Source organism: Herpailurus yagouaroundi, unplaced genomic scaffold (genome assembly GCF_014898765.1).
Source record: "Herpailurus yagouaroundi ecotype Mexico unplaced genomic scaffold, PumYag 142, whole genome shotgun sequence".
Classification (NCBI taxonomy): domain Eukaryota; kingdom Metazoa; phylum Chordata; class Mammalia; order Carnivora; family Felidae; genus Herpailurus; species Herpailurus yagouaroundi.
The window spans coordinates 25,176,534-25,199,420 of record NW_024412397.1 but is presented as its reverse complement, the minus strand read 5'-3'; the positions used below and the strand labels follow the sequence as shown (position 1 = coordinate 25,199,420).

At 49.7% G+C, this 22,887-nt stretch overlaps 1 protein-coding gene across 3 annotated transcripts in view; it reads right to left on the bottom strand.

Moving 5' to 3' along the window:
* Window positions 1-22,887, bottom strand: part of MYO5B (myosin VB) — a 341,784-nt gene that overhangs the window by 19,614 nt on the left and 299,283 nt on the right. For 2 of the 3 annotated variants that reach the window (XM_040478861.1, XM_040478859.1), the window contains exons 24-30: window positions 21,934-22,079; window positions 20,482-20,601; window positions 17,811-17,951; window positions 14,124-14,189; window positions 10,085-10,324; window positions 8,933-9,033; window positions 2,565-2,642 (exon numbers count right to left, since the gene is read on the bottom strand). In XM_040478861.1, coding sequence (XP_040334795.1) covers window positions 2,565-2,642; window positions 8,933-9,033; window positions 10,085-10,324; window positions 14,124-14,189; window positions 17,811-17,951; window positions 20,482-20,601; window positions 21,934-22,079 — 892 coding nt within the window. The remainder of the gene's footprint in view (window positions 1-2,564; window positions 2,643-8,932; window positions 9,034-10,084; window positions 10,325-14,123; window positions 14,190-17,810; window positions 17,952-20,481; window positions 20,602-21,933; window positions 22,080-22,887) is intronic. The other variant, XM_040478860.1, reaches the window with a different exon arrangement.

The following is a 22,887-nucleotide window of genomic DNA, read 5'->3' as shown; positions in this document are numbered from 1 at the left end:
TGGCAAGCGGGCCAGCCTGTCCTCTCTGAGGATGGGAACTCGGGGCCACACACACACCCCTGGTCTTTGGTCTTTTTCAGGACACCCCCTCCCCTATTCCTCACTCTGTGCAGTCTACTGTTTGGGACTGAGAGATTGTCTCCATGTCAAAATGCCACCAGCAGAAATAAATTTCTTACAGCGTCATTTACACAAACGTTATCTACATCTGCCCAAAGCGCACGAGAATCTCCTCGTTAAGACAAAACCCTAGTAGACTGCACTAATTCTATCACCTGTGTATTTCCCTGTTTAGATGATTGGCGAAGTTTTAGAAAGGCAAGACATCAGCCCCCTTCCTTGTTATCTTCACCGCCACCCCACTCCCCCTGTGGCTGTAAATATACCATTTTATCTCTAGTCAAAACAGAAATTAAGACTATTTGCAAATCATTTGGGGGAAGGTGTAAGATCAGCTGGTGTCATGATCAGAAGCAGAAAGACCTAGAGAAGATCTGGGGAAAGTTGGAGACACGTCTCAGAAGACTCTGAGTCTAAAAGTTACCTGGGCAATCCTGGGAGGCACCTGTTCCATCATAAGAGAAGGCAAGGGACTAGAGAGGCTTCCTAGGCAGGCTTCTCCTCAGGGCGCACTACTATGAACTAGGTGCTACCTTCTTGGATTCAAGACCCAGGGCAGTAAACAATCACATGAGAGAAAGGAAGGAGGTTCTGGGCAAATGGTACATCAAAAACAGTCTGGCATGGTCCATATGTTGAAAATTCATGCCGGTCTTTTCCGGGGATGCAAAGATTGTGACCAGAGCTTAGCAGAGTCAGGAACCCGGAAGTGCTCCAGAAACACCAGTAAGAGTCTCCCAGCTGCCCTGGAGGCAGGGAGGCAAAGAGCCATGTTTTTTACAGTTCTGCTAGTTTGGCTGCAAGACAGGAGGGAGCAAGTCTCCCAAAGAGCAAGAGAGCGAGAGCTCGAGAGAGAGAGAAAGTCGGCTGTCAACTCCCCCGTGGACACGCCCAGGTCTTCTGTAGCTCTGTCGGCCCCACAGTGGCACTGTTGCAATGCCTGGCTCACAGGGGCTTCTCGATGCTCACACAAACGAAGAAACGATGGAGAAATGACTGATTCACCCATTCACCACAGGCTGCCTCACCAACTGAAAGAGCTACTGACATGTGGATTGTGGAGCACAGTTCTGTAATCACATCAGCATTTTAGAGGACACACGATATTTAGAGAATATCCAATCTTGGCTACAGTACACTAAAAGCATCACCAGGAAGTCATGAACCTACTGAGACAGAATAGAAATACCTAGGTTCTAGGGACTCCACCCCAAGGATCAGCTCCTGACTTGTGCTGTGAGGTTGTACTCCTGTCTTTCTTCTCCTCCACACAGGCTGCAGTTGGGTGGCTTAGCCCAGGGTTCTGTGCAAGGTCTGAGAATCCCTGCCCAAGCATCAGACTAGACACCTCATCTAACTGAGGTCAAGAGATCTGAGGCCATAGCCAGTGACACAGCTGGTTCTAGAAGCCAGGAATCCTGATGCATAGGTCTGCACTTTCAGTTTTGTGAACGCATTCATGTGCTTATTAAAAAAAAACACCCAATCTACTGATAGAGAGCCACAAGGAATCACCTGGTTTTACACGGGGGATCCTGCTCTAATAAACTAAACTTCTGGGTGGGACAGAACTTATTGAATAATGGCCACTGGAACGGAAGCATCAGCTTTCATTCTGTGCTTACTACATGCCAGGCACATGCAAAATGCTTCACCTGTGTTAACCCTATTCCTTATAACGACTCCATGAGGCAGGTGCTGTTCTGATCCACATTAGACCACCAAGGGAAGAGACAGAGGTCACCTCATTCCCAGGCAGTGGGGCCACTGGAGACACACTGCCTCGAGAACCAGTTGACCTGGACTTTCTATTCCCAGGAACAGACGCTCTTGTAATGGGACCGCCACGAGGTCATCAGCAGGCAAAGCTTTGGAGACAGTGTTCCATCCCCACTCTGCTATCACCAGGGTGAGTGAGCTGGGCCAGCACCCACTCCACCTCAGTTTCCTTTTCTGGGGAACAGGCCTGCAGACCATCGCCCCATCTGTTGCTGGGATGCTCAAATGCACAAAGGTACGCCATAGTCCTAACGAGCCACACGCTGGCAGCCGATGGAGGGCCAGGACCACCACGTTTTGCTGTTTCCACGCATGTCTTACCTCCCTTGCCGAATTGGTCACCGACAGCTGAAGACCAATGGCTTATGGATTCAGATTCTGATGTCAAGTGGAACCAGATTCAAGTTCTGGATCTTCCACTGAAGCATCAGTGTCCTTGCCCCAAGGAAGGTTCTATCGCGACATCAGGTGCTACTGCCTGGACCCCGCCAAACAGCCTCTCCAATCTCACCCACACAGCCTGAACACAGAGCGCCAGCCGGGTAACCCGAGGGGCCCCTGTGAGTCGTGCCCTTGCCTCCACTCCAGCTGAGAAACAGTTAAGCGTAGACATGAGCAGGCGGGAACAGACAAAGCAGGCAGAGGCAGAAAGGTGTATATTTGACCTGGCAACTTGCTTTAGGCCTTGGTAGGCCAAGCCGAGCTCTCCATCTTCATTCAAATATCCCCAATCCTCAGTCTTGCTAGAAATAAAGGACAAAAAAGAGGGCATCCAGTATAGAGGGAAGAGACAGGGAGGAAGACAGACCAGGAAAGCGAGGCCATTTCAGCCAAGGTTTGGAAACCAAGGCAAAGCTCAAGAACCCCCAAGTTTCTTTCTTTCTTTCTTAGGTGCACCTGAGCACCTAAGAACATCACCTCTCCCCCAGGCTGGGTCTCAGAACGGGGTTTGTGCACACTCATGGGGGCTCATGGATCACGAGAGGCTGGGGAGCATGTTGCAGAGGAGAGCAAAGGGTTGCACCTGTCCCAGTAAATTCTGTAACCCGCAGCGGTGCAGGCTGGGCAGAGGCATTTCCTTGCTGTCACACTCCACCCTTGCCCCCACCCCTCCTCTGACCAGAAGGATTCAGAAAAGAAAAGGGAGAATCAGGAGAGATGCAAACAGGGCAGGGAGAGGAGGCCCCATGCACAGTGGAGGCTGCAGAGGGGCTCCTGGGATGCTGCATCTGGCTGTACCCGGACGTCTGGCTCAGTGATGATGAGGAAGATGGCTACCTACTGTCTGCTTTCCAAGGCTGCTCTCTTCTGTCACTAAGGACACAAAAAGCATTAGCTAATCTCACCTCCGGCCCTCCGTGCACTCGGACAGGAAGAAACCACTAATAACAACGGTGCCAAGCGGGATGCCAACTGAACGTTCTCTGTTCTGCCCGGGGACTGGGGTGCGTTACTCCTGTTGACCCAACCTGGAATGCAGAAGGCCAGTTGCCCTCCCCAGTTGCCCAGTGTCTGCCCGATGCCGGAAGGGCAGCTCCAGGGGATCAGGCACGCGTCCCGTGCTCCCCCATCCACGCACCTCCCCACCTTCACAGCCCTGGGTACACAGGAGACACGAAAAGTCCAGTGGGATAGGGCAGCAGGTGAGCCTCGTCTATACCCGCTGGGAACCTGCCCCTCCCTCTCTGCTCCTAGGGATTCTCCTGCTGGTTGGATCCCAGCAGGAATCGCAAAGGAGCTACGGATGGTGTACGTGGACCAGCAACCCCTCCCTAACTCACAGGGGAGAAACAGTCGTCCCCAGGAGCCACAGTACCGCTCCTGCTGGGTTTCACGGGAGGTCCAGGGGGTGCAGCTGCCCACTTTACCTCCCAGGAGCTCAGCCTTGTGGAGAGGAGCTCTGGGCCTTGCACCACTCACATAAGCTGCTTCTTGGGCAGAGCTGGTCACGTGGCTACCAGGTCCTACGCTGAAAAGCTTGAAGCAGAGGGCAGGAGCCAGAGACCACAGTGAGCTTGCTTCTGGTGCTACTCTGGCTTCTGTGCCCCAAGCCTACCCTTTGCTGTCACAACTTGTGCTCCATCTGGCTGGGCAGTGTGGGGGTTACTGCCAACAAGCATATACTGGGCACCTCTCCCACTTGGGACTCTAGCTCCTCAAATGTCCAGACCGGTCACCTAGGCCTGGCCTCCCCAGAGACTGCCTTTTATTGTAGACTTTTTGCTGTCCCCTCCTGTGCTTGGCACTTACCCCACCTGGGTGTTCCATTTATCCTAGCAAACGCAAAAAGTGAGCTGGGTCGCGTCAAGGGGGAGCTGACAGCTTAGCCCCTTTGCCCTTCTCAGCTATTAACACATTTAACTAGGGCCTTTTAGTAGCTAGGGCTTTAACCCAACAGGCAGCCGCGGGGAGGCATTGCTGCTGAATAGGAATGCAGGGTATTTTGCTCCAACCATCCTGTTCGCCACGTGTGGAGAGACCCCAAGATGGAGAGGACTTGCCTGACACTGACACCTGGGCTAGAACCCAGGTGGGCTCTGGCACCTGGCCTCTGGCTCTTTCCCTGCCACACCAGCTGGCCCTCATGCCCCGAGGAGGGCTGCTGGCTCTCTCCTGGAGGGTCACGGCGTTCCTATAGTTCCCTCGATGGCGGACTGAGTGTCACCGCTCACCCTCTGCCGGTGCCTGTGTGTTGCCGAGATACACAGTGAGGAAGTGAGCATTGAATTCCTGCTCAGGGGGAGACACTCTCAGAATTCTTAATTCTGAAACACGCCAGGCAGTATGCACAAAGATAAAAGGGGAGACTGAGGGCCTGTCATCCCACCGTGCTCAGGAAGTCAGGCAAACCAGTAAATTAAAAAGCAGTCAACCAGCTCCAGGTCCAGCCTTTGTTGCTAGATGAAAGAGAACCAATTCGTCCGAGAGATTCTCCCTCCCCTCTGCGCGCTATTAGGACCGAAGGCCTGGGAGGGAGCGCCACCTGGTGGCATGAGAAGGAAAACCCCAAACGACAGCTTACAGGAATTTTTTTTTTTAAATGTAAAGTACCAAACGTTCACGGAAAATCTCCTGGGTACACACGACTGTGCTGAGCTCCGTTCCCAAAGAGGCTGCAGATGCACTTGAATAAGCCGCAGGTACAGTCTCCAACTGCAGGAGACTGGAGAACCGGCACCCCAAAGGGCATGTTGTGGTCATTGCCTACATGTCCCGGGCCTATTACGATGAAAGTGCTCAGCTCACCGATCTGAGGTTTCTTCTATATCTTTTATTACATAACCTTATTAACTGTAAATATCAGGCAGCAGAAAAGGCCTAGGATAATATTTGCTTTCCCTCTGTGGAGAACATCAGGACTATGACCCAACAGCAATCCCTCTGTCCTGGCCCAAGGACCTGCCTCCCTGTCGAAACAGGCAAGGTTCCTATGAGCATGATGATGGTCAGTTTTCGGTTTCGGAAAAAAGCATGTGGTGCTCCACAGATATGCTTATTTCTGTAGCTCACACCTAGACTTTCTACCCAACTGCCCAGGAGATTCTCTGCAATCTCTGAGAAAGGGAGGCAGCAACCCCAATGCCATGAATAAGACGGTCTGTGGACAAATATACCACTGAATTACCGCAGACAGGAATTACGCTGATGGCTTGGGACCCACTGAATCCTGGGAAACCTTAGGAGGGCATGATCACCTCACAGAAGGAAGCCAAGAGTTTCTAGCCGGGAACAGTTAAAGTGAACACTTGAGAGGAGGGAGTTGGGGAGCATGAGGCTCTTCCTACTCCTTTGCTCTTCTGAGCCAGACATCCCACAGCAGCTGGGGCTCAGGGCCAAAGGAGCCACAAAACTCCGAGCCCATCCTAAGGAGTCCGCACACACCCCTGTCTGGTTAAACAGGATCTTCAGTGTCCCAAGCAGGCCCATTAGGGGGTGAGTAATAACCCCAGGTTTATCTGTCCAAGCCCAGGTGGCATCAGGCAAAGCTACCTTTTGTGCCAAGGGCCTCCTGTTGTTTCTTGGAACCTGCTGGGAGGTGGGGCTGCAGTTTCCTGGGACACAAGCAAAGGTCCAACAATGCGCTCTAAGTCTCCCTTTGGAGTTCTACAGACTTGAGCGGAAATGGCTGGTGGCCAAAGGAGCACCATTGCTGGACCCAGACCTGAGCTCTCACCACACATGCCTGCTCTTCCTTAGCTCCGCGACCTTGAGCACATGCCTGGTTGACTTGACTATGGCCATACAGAAAATGGTAATAATGTTGCTGGTTTCTCTTAGTTCCCAGAATGTGAAAATGGGAGCACTTTCTGTAAGTGGAAGAGCTAGCCACATTCCTGTGTCTCCCCCCAGAGCCGACCCTCCTAACTGGCCTCCCTCCCAAACTTGAAAACAAAGGAGAAGACAATTGTAACGATCAAACAACTCCACAAACTCTGGAAGTTAGCGAGGGAGAGAAGTTCCAAATGGAAGGACCGTGGATTCTGAGAGAGGCGATGACTGGGCATGGGAGAGTGTCTAGAATCCCTCCAGAAACCTAAGCAAAATTCAGTGCAGCACTGTAAGCTTTTCCTTGCGAGAGGATCGATTTTTGCAATCCCTCCCACCCCAAATCACACACGCATAATACCACCTCTGTTCAAACCAGAACACTCTCCCTCAGAGGGAAATCACAGGAGAGGAACCGCAGCTCGGCCTTCAGGGCACTCTTATCCCAGGGCTGGCCCTCGTAACCGATGTCCTGGCTGCCGAGCTCCAGCAATCACAGCCTGCATCCTCCTGCCCTGTCCACCTGCCTGCCGCCATCCTCTCTCACTGCAGAGATCATGGTGTGGGTGAGGCACAAACCACAAAGCTCGCTTTCCAAGTGTGGCAGGCACTGGGGAACTGGTTCTTCAGGCTTCCGAAGGCTCCCTCCTGTACTTGGTTTCACAGGCTATTAGTTCCCTATTGTACCCTAGGCTTGACTGGGGAATGGAATTATTTTAACATCTAAGAAAAGCTATTTTTATTTTATCACCAGCATTATTACTGCTGCAAAGGAAGACAAATCCAGGGTAGTAAGCAGCCTCTGGGACTGGATCCCCGGACAACCATTTAGGTGAATAAAAAGGGAGCTGAGAGTTGATAATAGCAGAAGATCAGAAAGATAAGCACTCCCTCGCCTGTCAAGGTCCAGCTTGTCCTCCCTGCTCCCCCCTTTTTTAATTCCAAGTATCACCTGTGCTCTTTTTTCTTATTCAGTGTATTTCTTCACCCAAGATAATTCTGAATGACTAAATCTGGACTCCAGTTTCAGCACTGAGAGGGTCACCTTCATTTCCTGTTCTCTCTCCTTTGGGGACCAGAATCGCGTCTCTCTGGAAATTTACTTTCCTCTGGGGGGTCTTGCTAGAATGCCTGCATCTTCTGATTACCTACACAGTGCACGGGAAGCGGCCCGGCCTGGCAGTCAGGCCTTCTGGATTGTACCTTGACTCAGTTTCAGGCTGGCTGCTTGCCAGGGTAGCTCATCCCTTCTGGGCCTCAGTTTCCCTATCTGCAGAAATGGGCTAGTTTAGAAGACGTGGAAATCACAGCGTTAAAGTCTTCAAAGTCCCTGACAATTCTTGCTGACAACTTCATGTTGCAGTTAGCGGCACCTGCTGACGGGTTCTAGATGTGCTTGCGGTTTTCATCAATTCTGTACAAACGCTTCGTGACTGATCACGTCGGTGAGTTGAGGCGAGAGAGAAAGGTAGCCAGGGAAAAGGCTGGCTCTGTTCTTACAGGTGCCCACAGGGGCCCCGAGAGGCAAAGACAGTAATAACGGCAGAAAGTGTTCTCAGTACAAGACGTGGACTAACTCACCTGACCTTCTCAATCTCCATGCGAAGTACACTGCTGTGACTGTCCCCGGTTCAGAGGAGGAGACTGAGGCACTGAGTGGTTATAAAGGAGTTACTAAGTAGTTGGCGAGTGGACTCCAGAGTGCAAGCATTCTGCCATAGGGCCCTGGGGTCTCATCCAGGCCCTGCTGCCTCCCTCAGTCAGGTTCCCTGGCCATAACCCGGGCAGATCTTTTAATTTTTTTTTTTTTAATGTTTGTTTATTTTTTGAGAGAGAGTGCAACAGGGGAGGGCAGAGAGAGAGGGAGACACAGAATCTGAAGCAGGCTCCAGGCTCTGAGCTGTCAGCACACAGCCTGAAGCGGGGCTCAAACCCACAAACTGCGAGATCATGACCCAAGCTGAAGTCAGACGCTTAACCTACTGAGCCACGCAGGTGCCCCTGGGCAGTTCATTCTTAAGGAGGGACTAGAGGTCTGTTCACTGAAGTCCAGGGAAAACTCATTTGAGCCAGTATGATAGGGGTCAAGTTCTTCCACCCAACCTCTGGGGTGCCTAGCTTGGGTTCCATCTCTTAAATGACAGGCACTGGGGCCCACCAGCTGGGTTGAGTAAAGCTAATATTAAAGCAAAGATAAAGGAGTGCCTGGTGGGGGCGGGGTGCTTAGTTGGTTGAGCATCTGACTCTTGATTGCAGCTCATGTCATGATTGCAGGTCATGGGATCAAGCCCCACGTTGGGCTCTGTACTAACAGCATGGAGCCTGCTTGGGATTCTCTACCTCTGCCCCTCTTCACGCCCCACACACACATGCTCTAAAAAGCAATAAAAAAGCGAAGAACTGGAGCAGGAGCAGCCCCTCCCAGGACTTAGTTGGGCTCATCTGGTGCTGGCTTCCCTCTAGGGGAAAAGCCACTCTCAGCCGGTCCTTCTCGCTCCTCCTGTCCACACTTCCAGGGAGGCTCCCTTTCCAAAAGCTCTTCATAAGATCTGGGTTCTGGATGCCCCAGCTGTGTTACTGGAGTCTTGCTGAAGCTGACAAGTGGTTTGCTAAGGGCATGGGATTCACAGAGTCTGCTCCTTCTCGTTTACCTCCTATAATACATAAACCCTGATGCTGAAGAGTGTCTGAGAAACAGCCATCACATGTCAGGTTGGGCAAGACCCTTTTCCATTGCCTCCTCTAGTTACCACGAGGGGGGACTTACCTGTTTGTCTGGCAGACCCCATGATAGGCCTCGATGGCATCTTCCTGATCTACATGCTTCTCACTGTTAGGCCAACTTGTTCTGGCATTAATGTTCGGCTCCTAGAAGGTCCCAGGTTAAAAGAGAAGTAACTCTGGTTACATAAACAACTGTTGCAAAACGACTTTATAGACTTTGTATATACAGAGGCATAAAAACAAGCTTTTGAGGGGTGCCTGGGTGGCTCAGTTGGTTGAGCATCTGACTTTGGCTCAGGTCATGATCTCACGGCTCATGAGATCAAGCTCCTCACTGGAATCTGTGCTGTGTCTCTCCAGCTGAGAGCCTGGAGCCTGCCTTGCATTCTGCATCTCCCTCTCTCTCCCTGCCCTCCCTCACTTATCTCTCTTTCTCAAAAATAAACAAACATTAAGAAAAATAAAAAAACAAAAAACAAGCTTTTGGGGAAAAAAACAAAGGCTCAGGATGACCTCGGATAACAGCAGTTAAACCCAGGCAGGAATGGTACTTTCAAAGGCACAGAATGACAAGGCCTGGCTGCAAAAGCCCCGAACTTGGACTGTGAGGGAGGATGGCAGTGACTGTGTCTCTGAGGTGACAGCACCCCCCAAATCCGAAGGACAGGGTGAAAATCTGTCTCAGTGTTGGTCCTCCACACTCATGAGTGCCTACTTATCCGCCTCTAAGTCATCCCAGGGCCGTGTCCAGAGTTGATCCCGGTGGCCTCTGTCCCAGAAGGTGAAAACATTAGGAACAAATGCTAAGCTGGACTTGCCACCCTGGGTGGGCTTAGAGGAAAAGACTTTCTCTACCTCAGAATGAAACAGCAAGACACAAAGCATGGGGTGAAAAACAAGGCCAAGGGGGCTGCTCAGGCCATTGCCCTTGTTTCTAATTCTGTGCCTTGTTCTTTTTGAACATGTTCATATTAACTTCAGAAGATTCTAGAGACTTCCAGCAAAGTCTCCCATGAAAGGTAACGCTGAGAAGGCAGCAAGTACCTTGCTTTCCCTTTAGACGAGACCCTAGAGTCAGCGCGCCTGCATTTTTTTAGGTTTAAAGTGCTCACGGGTAAAGCTACGTAAGCAAAACACCGTCCGTATTACCCAGTGTTGCCCCCTGGCAAGCCCAACTGGGCTGCCATCTTGTTACCGTGCTCTTGCCGGCGAGTCGGCGCTGGTCGGCGCTGACAATCTGCGTCCTCAGGATGAGCACCTCCTCCTTGCGAACCTCAAGCTCCTCGTTGGCCAGCTTGAGCTGGTTCAGCAGCAGGCTGTAGCTGTCGGGGGAGCCGAGGCTGGAGTTGTTCTGTGTGGCTTGGTCAGCCACGGCTTTCCTCAGCTCGTTCAGGTCGTTCTTCAGCTTCTTGTTCTCCGACTCTAGCTCTTGCCTCTGGAAGACAGCCCGAGCAGCACACTCCATCTCCTTCTGGACCCAGAACAGTCTCCTCTCCCCACGTGGGCTTCCTCCTCCACCTTCCGGAATCAGCCTGCCCTGTCCCTCCTGTGAAGCTTGGAGCAACCTTCTTGTTTTAACACTAAAACCCATTGAGAAAAGTTCAGTAATAGTTAAAACTGGGGCCTGGATTTGAACCCACAACCCTAAGTTATTGGGGTGAAGCATCTGACCTGAGGCCTCTATGACAGCATTCCCCAGATTAATAGTGTTGCTATCTCTAAGTGTATCTGGCCATGAAACCTACCCTTGAGGAAATGCCAGGTTAATCTTAAACAACAATGCTTTTAACATTAGACTTCCTAGAAACTTATTGATGTACTTTGTGACTTTCCAAGAGAGCATAAAAATCCCAGGATTTCCCAAACTTAGCTGTCTAGAGAGCCTTCCTACCCGATGCCCTTATTCCAAGGAGCACCACACAGACCAATGTTTTAGAGTATATTAGGAACGCACTTTTGTTATTTTGGTCACACAGAAAGCCACCAACTGTCAATGCCAGCAGAAGAAAAGCTATCTGTGTGCAAAAATGCCATCAAAACAACTTTAGAATGTATTTTAAGTTTTCTGGGTGTAATATTTAGCTTTGGATTTCACAAAGTCAGACCATAGAAAGTTTGGTACTCACATATATAATACTCTTAGGGTCTTGGGATATATGGGATTCAAAATTTCCCCCCAAATCCCCAAATGGTGGATAAGTGGGGATTGGTTGCACAATTATTACAGAGACACAGGACCACAAAACTAGGAGACCATCTCAATAATCTCTTCATTTTCTGAATGAGGGAGCTAAGGACGGAGCAGAGAAGACTCACAGTGAGTTTAGGAACCTCTGGCAGGGCTAGAGCCCACGATTCTGGACACCTGATCCCACCTTGCCTGGCCACATTATATCAGGCCTCCTCCAGCAATCTCTGCCAGGTGCAACCAGCCCAAGGACCCTTCCGCCCCATCTCACCCCCACAGGGAGGGCATGCCTAAGCCTTGAGACCAGTACCCAAATGGTGTGCTTTTGTCCCTTTATGTGTTACAGAAGGATCAGCGGGAACTTCTGAAATTCTGGTTGTTTCAGCAAAAATCACTACTTGTCAAGGGGTCCTTCCCAGAGTAGGCTCATCTCACCCATGTACTTGTGGGCAGGTTTTTCAAATCCAATTTGGTAAGGATCGGGTTGGAAAAGAGGGCTGAATAGTCTGGTGTGCAGACTCATGATCTGCTTCGATCTTGGTCTGCTCAGGCAGAGTCTACACTTTGGGAGGGCAGAGGACAGCTCCTTCCCTCGTGCCTTCAGGAAGCATTCAGCTGGACACACAGCAGGGGCCCATTAAATACAGGCTGACAGGGCTTTGCCTAAAAGCCCCGTCTTTCATTGTTTCCTTCAGCATCTGCGTCTGTTAAGTGAGAAGAAATGCAACCAGCCTCCCCAGCATTGGTCCTCCCGGACACCAGCCTCTGAGACAGTGCAAAAGTTAAGTCAGGTTTCACCAGAGACAACGAAGGGAAGACCAGGTCTTATAACCTCAGAATCCTGGCCTAACAGAGCAGAATGGTGATGGAGTTTCTAGAGTCTGGGACAAGTGCTCATTGAGCCCTCTCTGAGCCAGGCCCTGAGCTAGCAGTGGAGATGTAGCCTGCAGGAACAGCGTGGGGCATCTTCCCCAGGAGCCGAACGCAGAGGGAGTTTTTAAGCAGACTTTAAGATGGGAGTCCTGGAGGCAGGACTTTGCCCATAGACTAGAAGAGTGGCTCTCAGACTTGAGTGGGCAATGGAAACCTCAGGCAGGTGGCTGAGAACAGACTGCTGGGCCCCACCTCAGAGCTTGTGATATAGGTCTGCGAGGAGGCGGAGAATCTGCATTTTTAGCATGCCTGCCATGATGCTGGTCCCAGGACCACTCCTGGAGGCCCACTGGGCTAGACCCACTTTACCGTTTTTTTTTTTTTTGTTTTTTGTTTTTTTAATGTTTATGTTTTTTGACAGAGACAGAGCATGAGTTGGGGAGGGGCAAAGAGAGAGGGAGACACAGAATCCAAAGCAGGCTCCAGGCTCTGAGCTTTCAGCACAGAGCACAACACGGGGCTCAAACTCATGAACAGCGAGATCATGACCTCAGCCGAAATTGGATGCTTAACCCACGGAGCCACCCAGATGCCCCTTATCTTTTCCAGTTCTAAAACAGCCTGCCGTTCACTTGCTTGGGGAAGGCAGCTGAGGAACGGCATGCAGAAGGAATGCACCACAGACATCTGTCACACCCACTCCCCTTCTCACGGGGTTTTAAACCTTTAAATATCACATGTGGAAAATAAGTCTAAATCAGTAACTCAAAAAAGGAAAACCCTTACAAAGCACCCACTTCTGTGACCCTAATTGTTCAAAAAGCCATGGGCATGATTCAGGGCTGTTCTCCTGGGGTAATGTAGTGGTGACCAGAGTTATCTGCGGTTCTGTGAGTGGGACCGGACTGACCCTGCCAGACTGGATCAATTCCCAAGCCCCTGGGAATGGAAGCAGGGGAGGGGGAATGCTATGATGCCCTTTCCTGTGCCCCCCTCCCTGGCTGGAGGCCTAGCACCCCCATCACTGTAGTAAACATAGGCCTGCTCACCCTGGGACCTGAGGCCTTGCACCCTCCAATCTCACCAGCTCTCGCTGGGCCAGCACTGCGTGCACAGGGACATCCCTCTACCTTACATCTCTCCATGCAAGTCTGGATCTCTTTTCAAAGTGAATTCACCCCACTGTCCACATGTTCCTTTAACTCAAACTGTATCAAGTAAGACATATGTGACATAACAACATATATTTAGCCTCTGGCCCAGGTTCCTAGTGACAGAGGTGAGAGGAACATCTTTTGTTCTATTTGGTCTTAGCTCCTGGTTCCTGGCTCAGGGGTCCTAAAACCCTTGGCGCTTCCTGATAAGGGTGAGAGAAGTGTCCTTTGTTAGTCATAATAAGTCCCTTTCATCCCCAGCTAGTTCATGCCAATGAGGAGAGGGACCAGGTGCCTGGGAACCAATCCTGAGATCCAAGCACTGGGGCTTACAGCCCCACCCACAGATGCCTGGAGAGGGAAAGAGGAGGGTTGGAGACTGAGCTGAACACCAACGGCCAATGATTTTATCACTGGTGCCTGTGTAATGGAAACCCGTAGGCGAAGGGTTCCAAGGGCCTCTGGTTGACGAGCACATGGAGGTGTGGGGGGAGCGCACACCTGGAGAGGGCCTGGAAGCTCTGGGCCCCTTCCCACACACCTGTGCCTGCTTCATTCTCCTGCCGAGCTGCAGCCTTTAGAATAAACCAGGAGTAGCGAATAAGATGCTTTCCTGAGCTCTGTGGGCTGCTCTAACATGTGATCAAACCTGAGGAGGGGGGTCACGGGAACCCGATTGGTAGCAAGTGGACAGAAGTGTGGGTAACCTGGGGACTCACCAATGTGACTGGCATCTGAAGTGAGGGCAGTCTTGAGGGACGAGGGCACTGACCAGTGGGGTCTATCCTAAATGCAGGTAGTTAGGGCCCATGTTGAACTAAACTGTGGGACACCTATAGTTGGTGTCTCCTGTAAGTAGAGATTATGGCTCCTTGTAGTAAGTACACATTTGCCTCTATCTCACAGATGAAGAAACTGAAGGGTCAAGTTGCCCGCTTATGGCTCCACTTATGCACAGACTTGCTCACCCATCTTCCACAGGGTACGAGTTTGGGGAACTTGTTGGCCGACAATCTTACCTTCAGACTGTTGTAGGCTAGATCTGCATCCTGGTCCAAATCCAGGTCATTCTTTGCTTGTTCCACCTGCACGGATGAGGAGACAGAGGTGAGCAGGGACCACAGGCAGCTGTCCCATGGTGATATTTTCAACCACAGAAGACATGCTCGTTTTGCCCACACTCCCTGCTCTGTGTCTGCTTTCTTCCCGCCTCCAGAATGTAGTACCCTACTTCAGGCCACCAGGAAGCTCTCCGTAAATTACCCTCCTGCCTGTCTTCACCGTTTCCATAACTTCATTCCCAGGTCCTTAGGCATACAAATATGTATACACTGTGCTACAGGTTGAATGATGTCCCCACAAAACATACGTTGAAGTCCAAAGCCTGGTACCCTGTGAATGTGACTTAGAAAAGGGATCTTTGCAGATAAAATCAAAGTCAAGATGAGGTCATAAGGATGGGCCCTAATGCAATACGACTGGTGCCCTTACAAGGAGATCGATAGCATGTGCGCGTGCACACACACACACACACACACAGGGGAATACCACATGACGATGGAGGCAGAGATTAGAGTCATACAGTGCCAAGTCAAGGAACTGGAGCTAAGGAATGCCAAGGGTTTCTGGCAATGCCAGATGCTCAGAGAGAGGCATGGAAGAGATTCCCCCCAAAAGCCTTTAAGAGAGCATGGCCCCATTGGGACCTTACTTTTTGATTTCTGACCTCCAGAACTACAAGAGAATCAATTTCTGTTGTTTTGAGCCATCCAGTTTGTGGGATTTTGTTTCAGCAGCCAAGGAAACCAGCACCATAGCACTTATGTACTTCTTAAGGCTAATACATAATAATTACATGCTTATTAAGGAGATTAATGAGCTACCTTTGGTTTTTTTGGGGTGTGTGTGAACATGTGTATTCAGTTTTCCCAACTGAATCACTAAGCACTTTGTGGAGAAGCCTGCTTCCTCCATATCACCCCACAACAGGGACTCTGGCAGCTGGCCCCTACGATGCTCAGTAAATGCTGATTTCAATTCCAAGGAATGTGGAGAGCAACAGCTATAATGCTAGCCCATCATACTCAGTGAACCAATGACTCCTATAATTGTTTGGCAGCTACTGAACCTGAATTGTCAACAAGAAGGGGCAGAAACACCTTCATAAATGGTTAGCTGCATGGGGTGATTTTAAGTAGTGGGTGAAAGTCCTTGAGTAAGATGGGTTTTGGAGCTAAAACCTGACAGTGCTTAATTACATAATCTGCAGTGCTAGCAACCTTAAGTCCAAGGTAAGGCCACTCCCCTGCTGTGCATGGATTAGGTGTGCCCAGGCATACAGACCAGGATGGATGTGAGCACCTCTGGGAGACTGTCCAGATGTAGGGCTGCTGCACGGACCACATGGTTTCCTGCCCCTGCAACCTGGGACAGCCGCTGTCCAGGGTACCAGTCTCTGTTTGGCTCCCACCCCATTAGTGGTACCAGATGGGACTCTTCAGAGTGGGCTCTTCATCTCTGCCCCAGTGAGAGGCCTGCACTTGTGTTCTGTGGAGCGTGGATTTGCCGCATGGCCATGGATAATTGTTGAGTGCATCCGGTTCTCAGAAAATAGAGATCATCCATGGTCCAAGGGGCTGTATTAAGGTGGACTGGCAGTTATGTTTCTAAGTGGGCAGCCCACTGGAATCACCCTGGTGGCCAAAGTGACTTTGCTATACCCTGAGAAAGGGGGCTGGCTGGATGGGAAGTCAAACACAAGGACAGCCTAGCTGTCACAGAGGCCCCATCCTCACAGCAGACTGCCACTCCCATACTGATGGCACATCCTACAGACTTCTCTCTGTAGCTGCGACCCCACGCCACATCTCTCTGGAGGAAAGATTCAGGTGGCTCAGGATTCCTCTTGGAACCATGATCCTGTAGAGTGCTGTAGAGGGATTCCACACCTTCCGTCCCCTGCCCCACTCCTGCCTTTCTTACTAAACTCTGCAGAAACAAGACCTTTCTCCTTAAAGGGAGATCCTCAATACACATTCAGGGCTATAGGCCAACCCTATAGTTCTAACTCTTGTTCAGTGATAACTTTTTTTAAAGTTTATTTTGAGAGAGTGAGAGGGGGTGGGGCAGAGAGAGAGGGAGAGAGAGAATCCCAAGCAGGCTCTGCACTGTCAATACAGAGCTCGTCTCGAGGCTTCAACCCATGAACCATGAGATCATGACCTGAGTGAGCTGAAAGGAAGAGTCAGACGGTCAACTGAGCCACCCAGGCACCCCCAAGGATTACTTTTCAAGAAAGGGATATCCCTTTTTATTTTGTAGCAAGACAAAGAGAAAGCCTAAAGCCAAGATTTCAAAGTTATCTGGCATTTCTGTGGTGAGGAATCTGGAGCCTGGACCTTTGGGGGTAGCTGGGTGGGCTGGGGACTTCTACATCAGGGATGGTCTGATGTGGTCTGTGTAGCTTTTCATATATTTGATTTGCGCTTGCCTGTCAGGGCTCCTTCTCTTCTATGGACTGAATCGTATGTAAATCTAACCCCTTCAATCTCCAGTCTAATCCACCTGAGAGACTGAAGTCCACCAACAAGATTTACCTCCCCACTTTGTGCTCAGAATACCAGAGAATATTCTAGCAATACAGACCAATGTCTGTATCACATTTGAAGGGAAAGGGAAGCCAGGTGTTACCACTAAAAGGAGACCATGTGTAGAGGTGGGAGCAGGCCTGAGAAGCAGGGAGGGGGTTGAACTCCACAATGGGCAAGTCAGGCTTCAGAACAAAGACCTCTGACAAACCCATGATGAGGTCCAGCTAGTGATATGACCAGTGTCAGAACTGGCCTTCTATCCCATTGGAAGTGGTCTTTCTACCTCCCAACAAATAACACATGGGTCTTATCTCATCACTGCTAACTTCAGTGGGTTTTATTCCTACAGTGCCAATCTGTACCCAACCTTGCATTTATTTGAACTCTATCGATGTTTTCACTTGTCACCTGTGTTATGTGTCTGGTCCCCCCAACTGGATCATAAATTCCTCAATGGCTAGGGGTTTTTCTTCTTATATTTTTATCTCCTCTTGTGTAATAAACAGTTTGAATACCTACTACGACCTGGCTCTACCACAGTGCTGAGCATTGCATAGGTACCCGGGGGGGTCCCTGAGAGAGTGATACATCTGGGGATGCTAAGGTCTCAAGACATACCCTTTTGAGACCCAAGGCACTGATGATAATCTGGACTGAGGCCAGGGAGCAATCATAGGATAGAAAAGTGAGTGACCACAAACCTGGTCTACCCCTAACCCAGTGGGGGGTAGACTGAAGTCCATGCCAGACTCCAGGTAAAGGACAGTCACTTGTCTCTGTTAAAATTAGACTCTGGCTTGTATTTATACTTTAATCACACATCCTAGTGCCCTTTGCAAATAGAGGACAATGCCACAGGCTCTCCCTAGCTTCGCCACTGGGAATCCCTTGCCCTGGGGGCACTTGGGAAGCCTACTCCTATACATCTGGAGTGGTCTGGGGGCGCCGGCAGGTAGAGAAGACTCAGTGTGACACCAACACGAGGTGGAAGCTCCTCTCTGAAACCGAGCACCTGCATAAACCCAAGTGGTCACCCTGCCACGTGAATCCTGGGAAAGAGCGTGCTGACGCCGGCACCTGGGGGCCGCTCTGCAGGCCTGCAGCCCCAGCACGCACCTGGACCTTCCGGCTGTCCTGCTGCTCCCTCTTCTCCAGCTGCACCTGAAGTTTCTTCCTCTCCTGCTCCAGCTCGCGCACTCTCTTCTGCAGTTTCAGGAAGACGGTCATGTCCATGGCTGCCTTTTCCAGGCCGATGTCCTTCAGGGGAACACAGGGGGCCGGGAAGGAGGTTTCAATAGCATAGCTGCCTCAGGGGACATACGGCACCTCCCAGCCTGCCTCTGTATCAGCTGCCTGTCCTCTCTCTCTGTACAAACATCAACCTGCACCCCAGAGGCAGAGCCAATGCCAACCAACCATCAGTTCTCAGAGTGAAGTTGGCACTCCAGGCTCATTTTCTGTCTAGATGACATTTGAGTCTGGCCCATTTATATTCCCGTGAGAGCCACTTAACATAACCACTCATACATTCCAAGAGTAAAGACACAGCCATTTTATTTGGAAGTTAAAAGAGTTCACTGATGGAAATGGTCTCATACCAGAGAAATTGTCAAACTCAGGCTCGACACTTCCTGATGGAAGAATCGATGTGGTTACTAATCGCTGCAAATGTGTTGTCAAACACCACTTGATTGTACCTTGAAACAGAACCTACACAAGACTTCCCTGCCATGCAACCTGTTTATTCCATAGACCCGAGAGCATCGATTTCCCAGATTTTCTCCCTTTGGATTCATGCCTGGGTTTGCCCTCTGGGGTTCTGTTGTGTGTGGGTGCGCATGTACAAACAGGTGTATCTGCATGAGCTTATCTATGTGGATCTTTAAAGTACATGTATAGCATTTCACGAGCACTTCGCGCTTAGCCAGCACTGTACTAGCTGTCCTGGCTGATCCCAAGAACCAGCCTCAATTTCCTTGAAGAAGGTCAATCTGCTGATGGAGGTGGTTACATCTGCACAGAAATGGCCACATATACGCCTGGTGGCATGTCTGGAGTTTAAATGACTGAAGCCTCCAGGATCCAGACTTCGGACGCTGCAGTGGTGACAGCAATGGCCTCTCTCAAGCTAACATGAGCTAAGTGCTTACGGCGAGCAGCAGACCACACTGAACGTACGAGAGAACACGTTCCCATCCCAAGGACCTCTTTCCTATCGTTTGCCACCTTTACCCTGTCACTCGCGGTCTCTTATCATACTTTTTCTTTCTAGCACTGAACACTTGAAGTTCTATTACAAACTTCTCCCGTCACCTGATTACTGCCGACTTTCCACCAGACAAGCTCTGCGAGGGCAGGGACCGTCCCTGGCTTGGTGACCACTACTTCGCCTGCAGCACCCTGCACAAAGATGTGCTCAAAGCACGTTTGTATTTACAACTGCCTCTCTTCCAGGTCTGTCTTTCACGTGCTTAAGGTTTTATGTACTTGTGATTCTCTTCTTTTCAGATGCCGGAGGAAAACTTGTGTCTGTCTACCTTTGGGAAAATTACACACAGGTTACAAAGTCCACTGTGTGGTACAGTATTTAGAAACTCTGGGACTATCATGGACAAAGATATAGTCACTCGGCAAATATCTGTGGTTCCAAATATTCCAAATAATTGTTCTCTGAGTTTTACCCAGCTTCTATCTAAGTCAGGAAAAAAATTTTTCTTGCATATTTATGGCTATTTTATATATGCTATGATACTAAATGGGGATGATAAATTATTTCCATTTTAATGACTAAGCTGTTCCTTCTTTCTCTGATGTTGTATTTTTTAATATAATTTATAGTCAAATTGGCTTCCATACAACACCCAGTGCTCATTCCATTAAGTACCCTCCCTCACTGCCCATCACCCACTTTCTCCTCTCCCCCACCCCCCATCAATCCTTGATTTGTTCTCTGTATTTAACAGTCTCTTATGGTTTGCCTCCCTCTCTGTTTGTAACTATTTTTTCCTTTTCTTTTCCGCCATGATCTTCTGTTAAGTCTCTCAAGATCCACATATGAGTGAAAACATAGGATATCTTTCTCTGACTTATTTCACTTAGCATAATACCCTCCAGTTCCATTCACATTGCTGCAAATGGCAAGATTTCATTCTCATTGCCACGTAGTATTCCATTGTGTATATAAACCACATCTTCATCCATTCATCAGTTGATGGACATTTAGGATCTTTCTATATTTTGGCTATTGCTGAAAGCACTGCTATAAACATTCGGGTACATGTACCCCTATGCATCAGCACTCCTGTATCCCTTGGGTAAATTTCTAGCAGTGCTATTGCTGGGTCATAGGGTAGATCTATTTTTAATTTTTTTGAGGAACCTCCACACTGTTCTCCAGAGCGGCTGCACCAGTTTGCATTGCCACCAACAGTGCAAGAGGGTTCCCGTTTCTCCGCATCCTCACCTAAGCTGTTCCTTCTTAAGTCAGGCATTTACCTCTCTGCAATAGGCTCTCGGTTTTTATAAGAGGAAGGATCAGGGACTTACCTTCTTCCTTTCTTTCTGGATAGTGGGTAAGGTGAACAGTAATCTATCTCTTTGCACAGTAAATATTAACACCAGGATCTGTAAGTTGCCTGCAGGCCAAGTGATCCCATGGTCAGAAAGAAGCCTGTGGACACTCTGGTCACCATTAGCCAGAAGAGTACATCTCTACACAGTTGGTAAACCCAAAGCAGTTCCACTCCCTCTGGAGCACAGACAGCAGCCATGAGCCTGTCTTACTCACCTCCACCTGTTGGAGGGCATCCTCTGTGTCTCCGACCTCAGATGTGGAGATGGAGGGGTAATTAGAGTCAGATTCTAAACTGCTCTGGTTTGATGGGTTCCGCCTGTGCCCTGGAGTTTGCTGTTGAAGGAGAAAAATGTGAGTACTCCTAACAAATGAATGCTCATGAGAACTATTTCTTTTTCAAAGGCCAGTAGATCTTAGAGTTGGACTCTGGCCTCATTTGTCAACAAGAACAGGTCTTGGAATGATAGCTAAATGGAGCTGTTCCCATGAAAACTTCATCTACAGTTCTTATAGTCATCTGTCTAGCTAACAAAATTACGATGAGGAGGGACCTCCATAGCCGGACCAAATTCCCTCTCTCCTAATGAGATCTGAGTCCCTAATACCTCAGCCGATTTTTCCACAAAGTCCTGAGGAAACAAGCCTTATCTTCCTGGTCTTGCCTTGATAGTACACAAAGGCCATCCTGTCAGTAGGCCCCCCACTTGAAAGGAATGTAGCAAGCCTGCTTCTAAGGGCCCCTTAGAGGGCCCTTCAACTTGCGCTCCAATTTTATGAAAATAGTAAGCACATTAGAAATAGAGGTTATCGGGGGGCTCGGTCGGTTAAGTGTCCAACTCTTGATCTTGGCTCAGGTCACGGTCTCATGATTTGTGAGATAGAGCTCAGTGTCAGGCTCTGCACTGACAGTGTGGAGTCTGCTTGGAATTCTCTCTCTGCCCCTCCCCAACTCATGCACATTCTCTAAATAACCAAACTTAAAACATTTTGAAAAAAGAAATAGAGGTTACCATTTATACTTAGGTTGTTCATGTAAAAATACTTTTCTTTTTCTTGCATATGATTTGGCTTTGAGAATAAAAACTGGCCAGAAAATTCTGTATTTATATATGTTCCTCTTCAGCTTATCTTCCTGGTTCCTATGCAATTAACTTATCAATCTTGTTTGAATATGCATTTCTGGAGGGAATGTTTATGTGGGGTAAAAGGGAACGATAAATCCTGAAATAGGATGTTTCTATGGATAAAGATTAGGAGAAATGATCAGACGCTGTGGGTTTCTCTGCAGCACGCGCCAGCAATGCGGAGATCTGAACTCCCCCACGCTGCTAGTGTTTCAGTGTAGGGACGTTTCTGGGGCAGGTAACACGACTGACAATATGCACCATGGTGGGATTTTCCTTAAACTCCTGAGATCTTTAGAAGACCCCGAAGTCGGAAAAAGGAGCCGTCCCTGGGAAGGATCACCTGGCCCCACTACTTCCTTATGTGATAACCACTGGCAGGCACGGCAAGAACAGCCGCCAGGAAGGACCCGATCTGTGCCAGAAAGGCACAGATTTACTGAGCACGACCGTGTTGGACGGCAGTGCAGTGGCTGGAGATGTGCGTGAATGGGGGTGAGGAAGCCGGGGGTGGGGCCGGTGCCAGAACTGCCCTCCTTGCCTTGATGATGGTCATCTCATCCCGAAGGTTGTCGTATCTCTGCTCCAACCGTGAATATTCCTTCACGAGGTTCTGGTACCGGGAGCGCTCCTCCTCCAGCTCCCTCTTCATCAGATCTTCCTTGGCAGAGTTTTGGGCAGATTCATCTGGAAAGCAGGCACACGAAACTGCAGTTTTGCTTTCTGAATGGATTCCCCTTGCATGAGTCTTGACTCATGCTTTGTGATTAATCTCTCTTTGCAAGGCTGCCCATGACAAGTGCCCACCACCACCACCTGATGAGTTTATTCAGCAGCAACTTCACCCACTGCAGAGCAAAGGGAAGCTTGTCAGGGCAGCTTAAGTCTTCAGAGAAGGGGGGGGGGGGAGAAGCAGGCAGCGGACAGGACATTCCCTTGCTTAATGCACCAGCTTCTCTCCTGTGACAATGGTCACAGCAGCTGCTGGCCAGATGCCTGGAAGAACCCAGGTTTTGTTCCCATTCCTGATCTTTCGGGTTCTGGAACTGTAGGGAGATTGAAGAAGGCCAGATGTCAGGTTGGGGGAAGGAGGGAAGGTAGACAGATCACATGGATGGGCTCCCCCCCCCCCCCCCCCCAAAACTTATTATTCATATCAGCAGAAAGAAGCAATATTTATAGGGAAATGAAGTTTAAGTTTTCAATGAGATTTCATGCTGGGTGAAATCACGTCCTTAGATGGTTCAATCCTCTTGTGGCACGGGAGACAGACCTAAGAGGAAAAGGTGAGTGATTTGCTTAAGGAACCCACTGAGCTGGGCAAGGACTGGGATCTGTGGACACCCGCTGCCTCTCCTTGGTCAGGCAGCCCATGGGGGTTGATGGCGGCACAGGGGTCGGTGGGATCTGACCCGGGACCTTCTCTTCAGCAAACATTAGCAGACGACCCACTGGGCAGAAGAAACCACAACAGGTCCTATGGACACTAAAGCTA